The sequence below is a fragment of the Oncorhynchus gorbuscha genome, linkage group LG23, assembly GCF_021184085.1.
Source record: "Oncorhynchus gorbuscha isolate QuinsamMale2020 ecotype Even-year linkage group LG23, OgorEven_v1.0, whole genome shotgun sequence".
Classification (NCBI taxonomy): domain Eukaryota; kingdom Metazoa; phylum Chordata; class Actinopteri; order Salmoniformes; family Salmonidae; genus Oncorhynchus; species Oncorhynchus gorbuscha.
Genome location: NC_060195.1, coordinates 4,144,209 through 4,161,805, shown reverse-complemented (window position 1 = coordinate 4,161,805; position 17,597 = coordinate 4,144,209). Strand labels below are relative to the sequence as shown.

The following is a 17,597-nucleotide window of genomic DNA, read 5'->3' as shown; positions in this document are numbered from 1 at the left end:
GCTGGAGTCTTTTGAACTATTTTCCAGGGCTTTCCTTCCACACCGCCTGATATAGAGCCTTATGACTTTAAATATGAGATCAAATAAATTATCTGAATGTGCAAAGATCAGGCCGTCGTCGTGTCGTCAGCAAGCTTGATGATGGTGTTGGAGTCTTACGTGGTCACACAGTTGTGGGTGAACTGGGAGTACAGGAAGGGACTAAGCACACACCCCTGAGAGGCCTCCTTAGTTGAAGGGTCAGCATGGCGGATGTGATTGTTGCTTTACCCTCCCCAGTGGGGGCGGCTCGTCAGGAAGTCCAGGATCCAGTTCCTGAGGGAGGTGTTAAATCCCAGGTTCATTAGTTTAGTGATGAGCTTGGAGGGCACTATGGTGTTGAACGCTGAGCTGTAGTCAATGAACAGCATTCTCACATACGGTGCATTCAGAAAGTATTCAGACCCCTTGACTTTTTCCACATTTTGTTACGCTACAGCCTTATTCTAAAATTGATTAAATGTTTTTTTCCCCTCATCAAACTACACACAATACCCCATAATGACAAAGGAAAAAGTATTTTTTTAGAAAAACTGAATTATCACATTTAAATAAGTATTCAGACCCTTTACTCAGTACTTTGTTGAAGCACCTTTGGCAGCGATTACAGCCTGGAGTATTCCTGGGTTTGACGCTACAAGCTTGTCACACCTGTATTTGGGGAGTTTCTCCCATTATTTTCTGCAGATCCTCTCAAGTGCTGTCAGTTTGGATGGGGAGCGTTGCTGCAGAGCTATTTTCAGGTTTCTCCAGAGATGTTCGATCGGGTACAAGTCCCGGCTCTGGCTGGGCCATTCAAGGACATTGAGACTTGTCCCAAAGCCACTACCACCACTGAGGCCCTATGTACCTCGTTGTCTTGGCTGTGAGGTTAGGGTCGTTGTCCTGGTGAATCTTCACTCCAGTCTGAGGTCCTGAGCAATCTGGAGCAGGTTTTCATCAAGGATCTCTCTGTACTTTGCTTCATTAAACTTTTCCTCAATTCTGACTAGTCTCCCAGTCCTGCTGCTGAAAAACATTCCCACAACATGATGCTGCCACCACCATGCTTCACTGTAGGGATGGTGCCACCACCATGCTTCACAATAGGGATGGTGCCACCACCATGCTTCATCGTAGGGATGGTGCCAGGTTTCTTCCAGATGTGGTGCTTGGCATTCGGGCCAAAGAGTTTATTCTTGGTATCATCAGACCAGAGAATCTTGTTTCCCATGGTCTGAGAGTCCTTTAGGTGCCTTTTGGCAAACTCCAAGTGGGCTGTCATGTGCCTTTTACTGAGAAGTGGCTTCTGTCTGGCCACTACCATAAAGGCCTGATTGGTGGAGTGCTGCAGAGATGGTTGTCTTTCTGGAAGGTTCTCCCATCTCCACAGAAGAACTCTGGAACTCTGTCGGTGACCATCGGGTTCTTAGTCACCTCCCTGACCAAGTCCCTTCTCCCCCAATTGCTCAGTTTGGCCGAGCAATCTTCTACGAAGAGTCTTGGTGGTTCCAAACTTCCATTTCAGAATGATGGAGGCCACTGTGTTCTTGGGGACCTTCAATGCTGCAGAAATTATTTGGTACCTTTCCCAGATCTGTACCTCGACACAATCCTGTCTCAGTGCTCTACGGACAATTCCTTTGACCTCATGACTTGGTTTCTGCTGTGGAACCTTACATAGACAGGTGTGTGCCTTTTCCAAGTCAAGTTCAATCAATTGAATTTACCACAGCTGGACTCCAATCAAGTTGTAGAAACATCTCAAGGATGATCAATGGAAACGGGATGCACCTGAGCTCAATTTCAAGTCTCATAGTAAAGGGTCTGAATTCTTATGTAAATAAGGTATTTCTGTTTTTTTATTTTCAATACATTTGCAAACATTTATAAAAAACTGTGTTTGCGTTGTCATTATGTGGTATTGTGTGTAGATTGAGGATGTTTATTTATTTAATCAATTTTAGAATAAGACTCTAACATAACACAATGTGGAAAGAGTCCAGGGGTCTGAATACTTTCCCAATGTGCTGTAGGCATTCCTCCCATCTAGGGTGGAGTGCAATTGAGATTGCGTCGTCGTGCACTATATAGGGTGTCATTTGGGACGATTTAGGTTCATCTAGGCTTACCCCTACATCAGCAAGCGGAATATTTCACTGGGATAGTGACTGAGGACTAGACTGATCCCAGATCGGTCTGTGTTACCATGCCAACTCCTGACCGTGGGGAATTAACAGGACAGCACAGACAGATCCGTGACCAGGCTAGCAGAAAACACTCATGTTAAAGGATAGGGACAGAGACCTCAGTGTTAAGAAGTAATAATGAGGTACATGGGGCCTCAGTGTTAGGAAGTAATAATGAGGTACATGGGGCCTCAGTGTTAAGAAGTAATAATGAGGTACATGGGGCCTCAGTGCTAGGAAGTAATAATGAGGTACATGGGGCCTCAGTGTTAGGAAGTAATAATGAGGTACATGGGGCCTCAGTGCTAGGAAGTAATAATGAGGTACATGGGGCTTCAGTGTTGGGAACTAATAATGAGGTACATGGGACCTCAGTGTTATGAAGTAATACTGTTGGTTCACCTTATTAATATTTAGGATACCATTATTATAACCTTTTTGATATTTTGGATTAGTCCATATTTAAAGACTATACACTGACTGTCTGGTATATACTGTACAGACTATACACTGACTGTCTGGTATATACTGTACAGACTATACACCACACTGACTGTCTGGTATATACTGTACAGACTATACACCACACACTGACTGTCTGGTATATACTGTACAGACTATACACCACACTGACTGTCTGGTATATACTGTACAGACTATACACCACACTGACTGTCTGGTATATACTGTACAGACTATACACCACACTGACTGTCTGGTATATACTGTACAGACTATACACCACACACTGACTGTCTGGTATATACTGTACAGACTATACACTGACTGTCTGGTATATACTGTACAGACTATACACCACACTGACTGTCTGGTATATACTGTACAGACTATACACCACACTGACTGTCTGGTATATACTGTACAGACTATACACTGACTGTCTGGTATATACTGTACAGACTATACACCACACTGACTGTCTGGTATATACTGTACAGACTATACACCACACTGACTGTCTGGTATATACTGTACAGACTATACACCACACTGACTGTCTGGTATATACTGTACAGACTATACACCACACTGACTGTCTGGTATATACTGTACAGACTATACACCACACTGACTGTCTGGTATATACTGTACAGACTATACACCACACTGACTGTCTGGTATATACTGTACAGACTATACACCACACTGACTGTCTGGTATATACTGTACAGACTATACACCACACTGACTGTCTGGTATATACTGTACAGACTATACACCACACTGACTGTCTGGTATATACTGTACAGACTATACACCACACTGACTGTCTGGTATATACTGTACAGACTATACACCACACTGACTGTCTGGTATATACTGTACAGACTATACACCACACTGACTGTCTGGTATATACTGTACAGACTATACACCACACTGACTGTCTGGTATATACTGTACAGACTATACACCACACTGACTGTCTGGTATATACTGTACAGACTATACACCACACTGACTGTCTGGTATATACTGTACAGACTATACACCACACTGACTGTCTGGTATATACTGTACAGACTATACACCACACTGACTGTCTGGTATATACTGTACAGACTATACACCACACTGACTGTCTGGTATATACTGTACAGACTATATACCACACTGACTGTCTGGTATATACTGTACAGACTATACACTACACTGACCTTTATTTTTCTTGTAGTGTTGTCTACAGGCACTCAATCGAGATTACCTGAATGTTATAGAAGATGATTAATAATCATGGACAATTCACAACAGTCTGGGCTACGTAGCAATATCACAAGCAATGGATATGAAATAGTTGAGTGGGTTTAAAAGCTCAGAGAGCGAGGGGGGGTGGGGGGTGGGCTGCTGGTGCCTTTAGACAACACCACAAGAAACATACAAGGTCCGTCTCTAACTATCCTCTTGTAGCTGTTGCGCACAGCGGCTGTTTTAATTTACGTGTCGTGTTAATTTGTTTGCACTGATGAAGGCATAAGGCAGAAACTTATTGCTGTTTGATTTGATTTGATTTGATTAGCCCGACTTTCCCTGGTTGTATTCTGTTGAACATGGACTACCTCAGCGTTATTTGATTCATCTCTGCCTCCTTGAGTAATTCTTCTTCTTCATGGGTTTTGAGTATGTAGTTTTGGAACTCGTACATGTGTTTTCTCTCCCGGCCGCCTTTCATTCGAGCCTGACGCGCTGACCCTCATACTGGCTTTTCCACCTGTCTGACAAAACGGGACATTTTCGAGTGGCCTTTTCTTGTCCCCCAGCACAAGGTGCACCTGTGTAATGATCATGCTGTTTAATCAGCTTCTTGATATGCCACACCTGGTCAGGTGGATGGATTATCTTGGCAAAGGAGAAAAGCTCACTAACAGGGATGGTAAAACAATTTTTTCACAAAATTTGAAAGAAATAAGCTTTTTTTTGGGCATATGGAACATTTCTGTGTTATTTTATTTCAGCTCATGAAACATGCGACCAACACTTTAAATCTTGCGGTTTTATATATTTTTTGTTCGGTATAAATTAAGGTTTTATAGGATCTACTAGGATCTACTACTGTGACTTTCTAACACTTCTTTTCCAACCTTTTCTTTCAGAGCTTTCCATGCGGGTGGCGATCAGAAGGTAAGAGTGTCTGGCCTCCCAAACACCACCCTTATTCCCTGTAAACACCTATCTGGTCTGCATCCCAAACACCACCCTATTCCCTGTATAGTGCACTACTCTATCTGGCCTGCATCCCAAACACCACCCTTATTCCCTGTATAGTGCACTACTCTATCAGGTCTGCATCCCAAACACCACCCTTATTCATGTCTGTGTTGTCTTAACCTCACACCTCCTGAAACACTGTGAAGAAACAGTCCTGTCTGGTCTTCACTAGGCAGTAAAGAAACAGTCCTGTCTGTTCTTCACTAGGCAGTAAAGAAACAGTCCTGTCTGGTCTTCACTAGGCAGTAAAGAAACAGTCCTGTCTGGTCTTCACTAGGCAGTAAAGAAACAGTCCTGTCTGGTCTTCACTAGGCAGTAAAGAAACAGTCCTGTCTGGTCTTCACTAGGCAGTAAAGAAACAGTCCTGTCTATGACAGTGCTTAGATAGTTGCCCCCTTCTGGCTCTTTATTGCATTGTGGTGTCGGATGAGAGGGAGTCACTGTCTGTCTTTTCACTGGCCTCCCTAAAACAAACCACGTCCTCCTACCACCACCACCTCTCCTCCTACCACCACCTCCTCCTCCTACCACCAGTCCTGTCTGGTCTTCCACCTCCTCCTCCTCCCACCACCTCCTCCTCCTCCTCACCTCCTCCTAAAGAAACCTCCACCACCTCTTCCACTCCTACCACCACCTCCTCCACCTCTGGTCTTCACTCCTCCTCCCACCACCTCCTCTGTTCCTCACTCCTAAAGAAACCTCCTGTCTGGTCCTCCTACCACCACCTCCTCCTCCTCTTCCTACCACAACCTCAGTCCTCCTCCTCCTACACTACCTCCTCCTAAACCTCCTGTCTCCTCTTCCACTCCTCAGTAAAGACCACAGTCCTCCTCCTCTTCACTACCACCAAAGAAACAGTCTCTCCTCCTCCTACCTTCACTCCTCCTACTACCTCCTCAGTCCTCCTCCTACCTCCTCCACCATCTCCTCCTCCTACCTCCTCCTCCTCCTACCTCCTCCTCCTCACCATCTCCTGTCTGGTCTTCACCATTTCCTTCTCCTCCTAAACCACAGTCCTCCTCTGGTCTTCCACTCCTACCTCCACAGTCCTCCTCCTCTGGTCCTCCTCCTAGGCAGTCCTCCTCCACCACCTCTCCTCCTCCTCCTACCTTCCTCCTACCACCACCTCCTACCACCATCTTCCACCTCCTACCACCTCCTCCTCCTCCTCCTGGTCTCCTCCCACCATCTCAGTAAAGAAACAGTCCTCCTCCTACCACCACCTCCTCATCCTCCTGCCACCACCTGTCTCCTCTCCTACCACCATCTCCACCATCTCCTCCTCCACCTCCTCCTCCCTACCACCACCTCCTCCACCTCCCTACCACCACCTCCTCCTCCTCCTCCTCCTCCTACCTCCTCCTCCCCACCATCCACCTCCTCCTCCTCCTACCACCTCCTCCTCCACCATCTCCTCCTCCTCCTAACTCCTCCCACCACCTCCTCCTCCTACCACCTCCTCCTCCTCCTCCACCACCATCTCCTCCTCCTCCCACCATCCACCTCCTCCTCCCCTACCACCACCTCCTCCTCCTCCTGCCACCACCTCCTCCTCCTCCTACCACCATCTCCTCCTACCACCATCTCCACCTCCTCCACCACCTCCTCCCACCACCTCCTCCACCTCCTCCTACCACCACCTCCTCCACCTCCACCACCTCCTCCTCCTCCACCTCCACCACCTCCTCCTCCTCCTCCTACCACCATCTCCTCCACCTCCTCCTACCTCCTCCTCCTCCACCATATCCTCCTCCTCCTCCTACCACCTCCTCCTCCTACCACCTCCACCATCTCCTCCTCCTCCTACCACCTCCTACCACCACCTCCTCCTCCTGCTGCCGCCACCTCCTCCTCCTCCTACCCACCTCCTCCTCCTCGACCACCTCCTCCACCTCCTCCTACCACCACCTCCTCCTCCTCCTACCTCCTCCTCCTCCACCACCTCCTTCTCCTACCACCACCTCCTCCTCCTACCACCACCTCCTCCTCCACCACCACCTCCTCCTCCACCACCACCTCCTCCTCCTCCTCCACCACCACCTCCTCCTCCTACCACCTCCTCCTCCTCCTCCTCCTCCTCCTCTACCTCCTCCACCACCTCCTCCTCCTACCACCACCTCCTCCTCCTACCACCACCTCCTCCTCCTCCTACCACCTCCTCCTCCTCTCCACCTCCTCCTACCTCCTCCACCATCTCCTCCTCCTCCTCCTACCACCTCCTCCTCCTCCTCCTCCTCCTCCTACCTCCTCCACCACCTCCTTCCCTACCACCACCTCCTCCTCCTCCTCCTCCTCCTATCACCACCACCTCCTCCTCCTCCACCATCCTCCTAAAACCACCTCATCCTCCTAAAACAACCACCTCCTCCTCCTACCTTCATCTCCACCATCTCCTCTTCCTCCTACCACCATCTCCACCATCTCCTCTTCCTCCTACCACCACCTCCTCCTCCTCCTACCACCACCACCTCCTCCTCCTACCACCACCACCACCTCCTCCTCCTACCACCACCACCACCTCCTCCTACCACCACCACCTCCTCCTACCTCCTCCTCCTCCTCCACCATCTCCTCCTCCTCCTACCATCTCCTCCTCCTCCACCATCTCCTCCTCCTCCTACCATCTCCTCCTCCTCCACCATCTCCTCCTCCTCCTACCATCTCCTCCTCCTCCTCCTCATCCTCCTAAAACAACCACCTCCTCCTCCTACCTTCATCTCACCATCTCCTCTTCCTCCTACCACCATCTCCACCATCTCCTCTTCCTCCTACCACCACCTCCTCCTCATACCACCACCACCTCCTCCTCCTACCACCACCACCTCCTCCTCCTCCTACCACCACCACCTCCTCCTCCTCCTACCACCACCTCCTCCTCCTACCACCTCCTCCTCCGACCACCTCCTCCACCTCCTCCTACCACCACCTCCTCCACCTCCACCACCTCCTCCTCCTCCACCACCTCCTCCTACCACCACCTCCACCTCCTCCTACCACCTCCTCCTCCACCATCTCCTCCTCCTCCTCCTACCACCTCCTCCTCCACCATCTCCTCCTCCTCCTACCACCTCCACCATCTCCTCCTCCTCCTCCACCTCCACCACCACCTCCTCCTCCTCCTACCGCCACCTCCTCCTCCTCCTACCACCACCTCCTCCACCTCCTACCACCACCTCCTCCACCTCCTCCTACCACCACCTCCTCCTCCTCCTCCTCCCCTCCATCACCTCCTCCTCCTACCACCACCTCCTCCTCCTACCACCACCTCCTCCTACCTCCTACCTCCTCCACCATCTCTCCTCCTCCTCCTACCACCTCCTCCTCCTCCTCCTCCTCCTCCTCCTACCTCCTCCACCACCTCCTTCTCCTACCACCACCTCCTCCTCCTACCTCCTCCTCCTCCTACCACCATCTCCACCATCTCCTCCTACCACCACCACCTCCTCCTCCTCCTCATCCTCCTAAAACCACCTCATCCTCCTAAAACAACCACCTCCTCCTCCTACCTTCATCTCCACCATCTCCTCTTCCTCCTACCACCATCTCCTCTCCTCCTACCACCACCTCTTCCTCCTACCACCACCTCCTCCTCCTACCACCACCACCACCTCCTCCTCCTACCACCACCACCTCCTCCTCCTCCTACCACCACCACCTCCTCCTACCTCCTCCTCCTCCACCATCTCCTCCTCCTCCTACCATCTCCTCCTCCTCCACCATCTCCTCCTCCTCCTACCATCTCCTCCTCCTCCTCCTCATCCTCCTAAAACCACCTCATCCTCCTAAAACAACCACCTCCTCCTCCTAACTTCATCTCCACCATCTCCTCTTCCTCCTACCACCATCTCCACCATCTCCTCTTCCTCCTACCACCACCTCCTCCTCCTACCACCACCACCTCCTCCTCCTCCTACCACCACCACCTCCTCCTCCTACCACCACCACCTCCTCCTCCTACCACCACCACCTCCTCCTACCTCCTCCTCCTCCACCATCTCCTCCTTCTCCTACCACCTCCTCCTACCACCACCACCTCCTCCTCCTCCTCCTCACCACCATCTCCTCCTCCTCCTCCCACCACCACCTCCTCCTCCTCCTACCACCATCTCCTCCTCCTCCTACCACCACCTCCTCCTCCTCCTACCACCATCTCCTCCTCCTACCACCACCTCCTCCACCTCCTCCTCCTCCTACCACCACCTCTCCTCCTCCTCCTATCTCCTCCTACCACCACCTCCTCCTCTCCTCCTACCACCACCTCCTCCTACCTCCACCTCCTCCACCTCCTACCTCCTCCACCATCTCCTCCTCCTCCTACCACCTCCTCCTCCTACCTCCTCCACCATCTCCTCCTCCTCCTACCACCACCTCACAGTTAAATGAACTCCATCATAGTGATTCAATCCCCCATCAGTCTGTCTGCTGGCTCGTAGCACACATTGCATAAGCAGCAGACAGGAGTTTGATGTGTTGAATGAAATGATTATAGTATTAGTTAAACAGATGTGTGTGTGGCCCTAAAGAGCTTTGCACAATCCCAGACTCAAGAATATGTCAAAGGCAACATAAACTTTCATTTCGACCCAATTTATTCATTATCGTGCAAAGTTCATAGTTCGAGCCCTAGTATATAAATGCCTGTATTATTTGAATTGAGGACCGTACAAGTAAACGTGGATGTCCTAGTCTCTCTGACACTAATGAGACATCCCAGCTGAAGAAAACGCTGTACAACTCAAAACGTTCAGTGAACATTTTGGAATCTATTTAAGTGTGTTAAGTGTCATAGCCAAGCTGACAGAGACAGAGGAAGATCCTAGCCAAGCTGACAGAGACAGAGGAAGATCCTAGCCAAGCTGACAGAGACAGAGGAAGATCCTAGCCAAGCTGACAGAGAGGAAGATCGCTGAGGAAGATCCTAGCCAAGCTGACAGAGACGGAGGAAGATCCTAGCCAAGCTGACAGAGACAGAGGAAGATCCTAGCCAAGCTGACAGAGACAGAGGAAGATCCTAGCCAAGCTGACAGAGACAGAGGAAGATCCTAGCCAAGCTGACAGAGACAGAGGAAGATCCTAGCCAAGCTGACAGAGACAGAGGAAGATCCTAGCCAAGCTGACAGAGACAGAGGAAGATCCTAGCCAAGCTGACAGAGACAGAGGAAGATCCTAGCCAAGCTGACAGAGACAGAGGAAGATCCTAGCCAAGCTGACAGAGGAAGATCCTAGCCAAGCTGACAGAGGAAGATCCTAGCCAAGCTGACAGAGGAAGATCCTAGCCAAGCTGACAGAGGAAGATCCTAGCCAAGCTGACAGAGGAAGATCCTAGCCAAGCTGACAGAGGAAGATCCTAGCCAAGCTGACAGAGGAAGATCCTAGCCAGGAAGAAGATCCTAGCCAAGCTGACAGAGGAAGATCCTAGCCAAGCTGACAGAGGAAGATCCTAGCCAAGCTGACAGAGGAAGATCCTAGCCAAGCTGACAGAGGAAGATCCTAGCCAAGCTGACAGAGGAAGATCCTAGCCAAGCTGACAGAGGAAGATCCTAGCCAAGCTGACAGAGGAAGATCCTAGCCAAGCTGACAGAGGAAGATCCTAGCCAAGCTGACAGAGGAAGATCCTAGCCAAGCTGACAGAGGAAGATCCTAGCCAAGCTGACAGAGACAGAGGAAGATCCTAGCCATGCTAACAGAGAGAGAAGTAGTGCACTACTATGGGTAGTCAATGGGTCAGAAGTAGTGCACTACTATGGGTAGTCAATGAGTCAGAAGTAGTGCACTACTATGGGTAGTCAATGGGTCAGAAGTAGTGCACTACTATGGGTAGTCAATGGGCCAGAAGTAGTGCACTACTATGGGTAGTCAATGGGCCAGAAGTAGTGCACTACTATGGGTAGTCAATGGGCCAGAAGTAGTGCACTACTATGGGTAGTCAATGGGCCAGAAGTAGTGCACTACTATGGGTAGTCAATGGGCCAGAAGTAGTGCACTACTATGGGTAGTCAATGGGCCAGAAGTAGGGCACTACTATGGGTAGTCAATGGGCCAGAAGTAGTTGGGAAGTGTCCCAGTTGGATGTGTTGAGCTCTCTCCTCCCTCCACGGAGAGAGAGATGGAGTTGGCCTTGGCAAGGCCTCGTTCTTGCAACACAGACTGTAATTATGATGTAATGAGCCCTGTTTAGGCTAACCTCTCTTAACGACATACCTCCTCCTCCTCAACCGAGCTGGTTTCCAAGCAACAGATATGGGAGTCTGTGTGTGTGCGTAGTATAGTACACACGTATGTTTAGCTAGGGATCGTAGTATAGTACACACGTATGTTTAGCTAGGGATCGTAGTATAGTACACACGTATGTTTAGCTAGGGACCGTAGTATAGTACACACATATGTTTAGCTAGGGACCGTAGTATAGTACACACGTATGTTTAGCTAGGGACCGTAGTATAGTACACACGTATGTTTAGCTAGGGACCGTAGTATAGTACACACGTATGTTTAGCTAGGGACCGTAGTATAGTACACACGTATGTTTAGCTAGGGATCGTAGTATAGTACACACGTATGTTTAGCTAGGGATCGTAGTATAGTACACACGTATGTTTAGCTAGGGACCGTAGTATAGTACAACACAGACGTATGTTTAGCTAGGGACCGTAGTATAGTACACACGTATGTTTAGCTAGGGATCGTAGTATAGTACACACGTATGTTTAGCTAGGGATCGTAGTATAGTACACACGTATGTTTAGCTAGGGACCGTAGTATAGTACACACGTATGTTTAGCTAGGGATCGTAGTATAGTACACACGTATGTTTAGCTAGGGATCGTAGTATAGTACACACGTATGTTTAGCTAGGGATCGTAGTATAGTACACACGTATGTTTAGCTAGGGATCGTAGTATAGTACACACGTATGTTTAGCTAGGGATCGTAGTATAGTACACACGTATGTTTAGCTAGGGATCGTAGTATAGTACACACGTATGTTTAGCTAGGGATCGTAGTATAGTACACACGTATGTTTAGCTAGGGATCGTAGTATAGTACACACGTATGTTTAGCTAGGGATCGTAGTATAGTACACACGTATGTTTAGGGACCGTAGTATAGTACACACGTATGTTTAGCTAGGGATCGTAGTATAGTACACACGTATGTTTAGCTAGGGATCGTAGTATAGTACACACGTATGTTTAGCTAGGGACCGTAGTATAGTACACACGTATGTTTAGCTAGGGACCGTAGTATAGTACACACGTATGTTTAGCTAGGGACCGTAGTATAGTACACACGTATGTTTAGCTAGGGACCGTAGTATAGTACACACGTATGTTTAGCTAGGGATCGTAGTATAGTACACACGTATGTTTAGCTAGGGACCGTAGTATAGTACACACGTATGTTTAGCTAGGGACCGTAGTATAGTACACACGTATGTTTAGCTAGGGACCGTAGTATAGTACACACGTATGTTTAGCTAGGGACCGTAGTATAGTACACACGTATGTTTAGCTAGGGACCGTAGTATAGTACACACGTATGTTTAGCTAGGGACCGTAGTATAGTACACACGTATGTTTAGCTAGGGACCGTAGTATAGTACACACGTATGTTTAGCTAGGGACCGTAGTATAGTACACACGTATGTTTAGCTAGGGACCGTAGTATAGTACACACGTATGTTTAGCTAGGGACCGTAGTATAGTACACACGTATGTTTAGCTAGGGACCGTAGTATAGTACACACGTATGTTTAGCTAGGGACCGTAGTATAGTACACACGTATGTTTAGCTAGGGACCGTAGTATAGTACACACGTATGTTTAGCTAGGGACCGTAGTATAGTACACACGTATGTTTATCGCACAATTAATGCACTAATGCACATGTGTGTTTGTCTTAACTGCATGTTATTTGCTGTGGGTTTTTCCCCCCTGTCTCCCCTGTCTCCCCCCTCTCTCACACCCTGTAGGATTCAATCACCCCCGCCTCGGTTCAGCCCAAATACTCCTTCGCCCCCAGCACCTCTATCAACAAGATGGCGCGACCATTCACACCGGGCGGCGGCAACACGGTCATTAAACCAGTGACATACGCCCCTAAAGTAAACACCCCGGCCTCAGCGCCCCCCGCCAGCCCGGCCTCAGCGCCCCCCGCCAGCATGCTACAGCCACACAACGGGTAGGTACACAAACAAACAAACACAACTCCTCCTCTGAGAGGACAGACCAAACACGACTCCTCTGAGAGGACAGACCAAACACGACTCCTCTGAGAGGACAGACCAAACACGACTCCTCTGAGAGGACAGACCAAACACGACTCCTCCTCTGAGAGGACAGACCAAACACGACTCCTCCTCTGAGAGGACAGACCAAACACGACTCCTCCTCTGAGAGGACAGACCAAACACGACTCCTCCTCTGAGAGGACAGACCAAACACGACTCCTCCTCTGAGAGGACAGACCAAATGTTTTCACGGGATTTGAGTTAAACAAGTCATTCAGGTAACTCTCTCAGAAATTGCTGACTGCACATTTTAAGAGGGACGGTTAAGTTGTCGTATGATTTGAGGATCTAATCAGAAGATGTCTTCTCCTGGTCTGTTGGGACCAGACTGTTGAGTAGAATACAGGAAATAAAATGGACTTCCATCAGCCGAATGCTTCAACTTTGTCTTATTGGCTAGAGACAGAACATTATTTTTGTCTTATTGGCTAGAAAGAGAACATTATCTTTGTCTTATTGGCTAAGAGAAATATTCTCTTTGTCTTATTGGCTAGAGAGAGAACATTCTCTTTGTCTTATTGGCTAGAGAGAGATATTCTCTTTGTCTTATTGGCTAGAGAGAGAGAACATTCTCTTTGTGTTATTGGCTAGAGAGAGAGAACATTGTCTTATTGGCTAGAGAAAGAACATTCTCTTTGTCTTATTGGCTAGAGAGAGAGAACATTCTCTTTGTCTTATTGGCTAGAGAGAGAGAACATTCTCTTTGTCTTATTGGCTAGAGAGAGAGAACATTCTCTTTGTCTTATTGGCTAGAGAGAGAGAACATTCTCTTTGTCTTATTGGCTAGAGAGAGAGAACATTCTCTTTGTCTTATTGGCTAGAGAGAGAATATTCTCTTTGTCTTATTGGCTAGAGAGAGAGAGAACATTCTCTTTGTCTTATTGGCTAGAGAGAGAGAGAACATTCTCTTTGTCTTATTGGCTAGAGAGAGAGAGACATTCTCTTCATCTTATTGGCTAGAGAGAAGAACATTATTTTTGTCTTATTGGCTAGAAAGAGAACATTCTCTTTGTCTTATTGGCTAGAGAGAGAACATTCTCTTTGTCTTATTGGCTAGAGAGAGAACATTCTCTTTGTCTTATTGGCTAGAGAGAGAATATTCTCTTTGTCTTATTGGCTGAGAGAGAGAGAGAACATTCTCTTTGTGTTATTGGCTAGAGAGAGAACATTGTCTTATTGGCTAGAGAAAGAACATTCTCTTTGTCTTATTGGCTAACATTCTCTTTGTCTTATTGGCTAGAGAGAGAGAACATTCTCTTTGTCTTATTGGCTAGAGAGAGAGAACATTCTCTTTGTCTTATTGGCTAGAGAGAGAACATTCTCTTTGTCTTATTGGCTAGAGAGAGAGAACATTCTCTTTGTCTTATTGGCTAGAGAGAGAATATTCTCTTTGTCTTATTGGCTAGAGAGAGAGAACATTCTCTTTGTCTTATTGGCTAGAGAGAGAGAAACATTCTCTTTGTCTTATTGGCTAGAGAGAGAGAGAGAAACATTCTCTTCATCTTATTGGCTAGAGAGAGAGAACATTCTCTTTGTCTTATTGGCTAGAGAGAGAGAGAACATTCTCTTTGTCTTATTGGCTAGAGAGAGAGAGAACATTCTCTTTGTCTTATTGGCTAGAGAGAGAGAGAGAGAGAACATTCTCTTCGTCTTATTGGCTAGAGAGAGAGAACATTCTCTTTGTCTTATTGGCTAGAGAGAGAGAACATTCTCTTTGTCTTATTCTGGGGGGGGGGGGGGGCTCGTTATCCAGGCTTTTATACAAACCCTTTTGGAAGATTCCATCAATCAGGAGGGATTAGGTAGGAAATCCAGAGTCCTCTGATCAGGATTTCTAGATAACCTGGCAGTTTGGGGAAAGTTTGAAGGAGTTTGCTAACCTTGTTCCATGCCTGATACTTGGTTCACGGTCCGGGGTTTACGGTTGGGGGAAGGGATAGGATGGGTTAAGGTCTGACTTTTTGGAAAGGTCTAGATGTTGTCTGTGACTGTATTTAGCCGCGCTGTGCTGTGCTCAGGATCCTTTCCTATAGAATCTGCTGAGCTGTCAGGATGGTTTTTACTGTGGTGGTGCTACGTTACCGAACTAGCCTTACTTGGAGAAGTCACACGGACCTGAGCCCCTGGCCTGTATAGCGCTCATTCTTCCACGGTCTGAAACACGTCATAGATAGAGAGAGATAAAGGTTAGAAACACGAGCAAGTTGTTATGAACAGTTGAGGCCACGTCTGTATTCTGTGTGTCAAGCGCAGCATTACTGAGAAAGAGAAAATGTTTATAACACTAGAAACGATTGACGCTATTGTGAAAAAGCGCCAACTTCAACCAGTGTTTTTTACAAGACCATATGAATCTCATCTATGAAGAGTCATACAATTGTTGTAAACAGTTTTAAAGATGCAGTATAAAGTTGTTTTTGAAAAGTTTTTTAAATTACACACTTAAGTACTTGAAGTTTAAAGGAGTAGTCTGTCCTCCAGCCGTCTGTCCTCCGGCCGTCTGTCCTCCGGCCGTCTGGCCTCCGGCCGTCTGGCCTCCGGCCGTCTGTCCTCCGGCCGCCAGTCCTCCGGCCGTCTGTCCTCCGGCCGCCAGTCCTCCGGCCGTCTGTCCTCCGGCCGCCAGTCCTCCGGCCGTCTGTCCTCCGGCCGCCAGTCCTCCGGCCGTCTGTCCTCCGGCCGTCTGTCCTCCGGCCGCTGGCCTCCGGCCGCCAGTCCTCCGGCCGTCTGTCCTCCGGCCGTCTGTCCTCCGGCCGTCTGGCCTCCTCCTCCGGCCGTCTGTCCTCCAGCCGTCAGTCCTCCAGCCGTCAGTCCTCCGGCCGTCTGTCCCTCCGGCCGCCAGTCCTCCAGCCGTCAGTCCTCCAGCCGTCTGTCCTCCGGCCGTCAGTCCTCCAGCCGTCAGTCCTCCAGTATGTTTTGTGGATCAGGTTTCCCTCCACATTATTCAGCAGGATACTAAACTCCCAGTCCTTCACACAGCTGTTTTCTTTATGACAGAGGATAACTCCTACTGTTCCTGTTCAGAACGAATCTGTGACCTGCTACAAGGCAGGGTGATATGGGATACCATTTGGGTCTTGGCGGCGTTTTTCAGTAAAAAAAAAAAAAAGATGCCCACCAAATAACACTATTTGACCCATCAAGAACCTGAATATGACTGAATGTCACATTTTAAGAATTGAACACAAATGTAAATTGTTTTTTTTTCTCACAAAGTTATTACATATTTATTACACCATCACTCATATTTCATATCCCAATTTGTAAGTCGCTCTGGATAAGAGCGTCTGCTAAATGACTTAAATGTAAATATCTAACAGCGATTCACCAGTTCGTTATGATGCTGGTAATGTTTTGTCTTTACGTACCTGCCGTTGCCAAACGAGTCAGACTCTGGGACGGTGTTGGTCAGGAAGAAAAGATGCAGACAATGTTTTCCTCCTAAAACATATCAAAATGATATCTGTTTCAGGAGCTATATTTGGCTAACTATCTAGCTAGACGTTGTCGTCTAAAATACCTCTAATTTCTAAGACAGTTTTTGTATTTGTAATGGTCCCATTAACGTTGGCTTGCGGCCACAAGGCTAGGTAACTGGCTGGCTTGTTTACTTCGTTATCTAGCTGGCCAGTTAAGTTCATGAACAAGTGGCTGCCTAGCTAATACTTAGTCATTGCTAATAATATTGAAAATGATTGCAGTTTCTGGTCATTGTTTTAAGGCTGGTTGCATTGTTTCCAGACAGAGGTACCTTCTGTAGATCAGTTGGTAGAGCATGGCGCTTGTAACGCCAGGGTGGTGGGTTCGATCCCGGGACCACCCATATGTAGAATGTATGCACACATGACTGTAAGTGGCTTTGGATAAAAGCGTCTGCTAAATGGCATATATTATTATTATTATATTATATATATTAAAGATAGCTAGCTGACGCGTCGAATAGTGTTAATTCGACGTAAATACGCAAACAGCGTTCTATAGGGTTGGGATCAATTCCATTTCCATTCAGGAAGTAAACGGAAATTCCAATTGTTTCTCATCGAGCAACTTTGAGGAAAATTGGAATTACCAGTTTTACTTCCTGAGTTGAAATGAAATATATCCCAATCCTTCGGGCAGATTTTTACTTCTTCAGAAAACCAGGTTGAATTTGAGGCCTTTCCACTACACAGTAGTAATCTAGTTTATGGGCAGTGATAGATTGTTTGGGTGATACAGAACAAAGCAGGGAACGTGTCCGATGTCTAGGCATGTTGTTCTCTAGCAGGTCCGGTGTATTTGCACAGAGCTGTCATGATGTCATCAGTCCAATCACACACCATGTATTACGGCATTGTTATAGAACGCAAGGGACATAATTTGGCTTTCTGGTTGGT

General features: G+C 47.8%; 1 protein-coding gene across 1 annotated transcript in view; it reads left to right on the top strand.

Annotated features, from left to right (window-relative positions):
- The window catches only part of LOC124011574 (PDZ and LIM domain protein 7-like), a 104,629-nt gene that overhangs the window by 38,009 nt on the left and 49,023 nt on the right, over positions 1-17,597 (top strand). Inside the window, exon 4 of the mRNA XM_046325031.1 lies at positions 4,820-4,847. Coding sequence (XP_046180987.1) covers positions 4,820-4,847 — 28 coding nt within the window. The remainder of the gene's footprint in view (positions 1-4,819; positions 4,848-17,597) is intronic.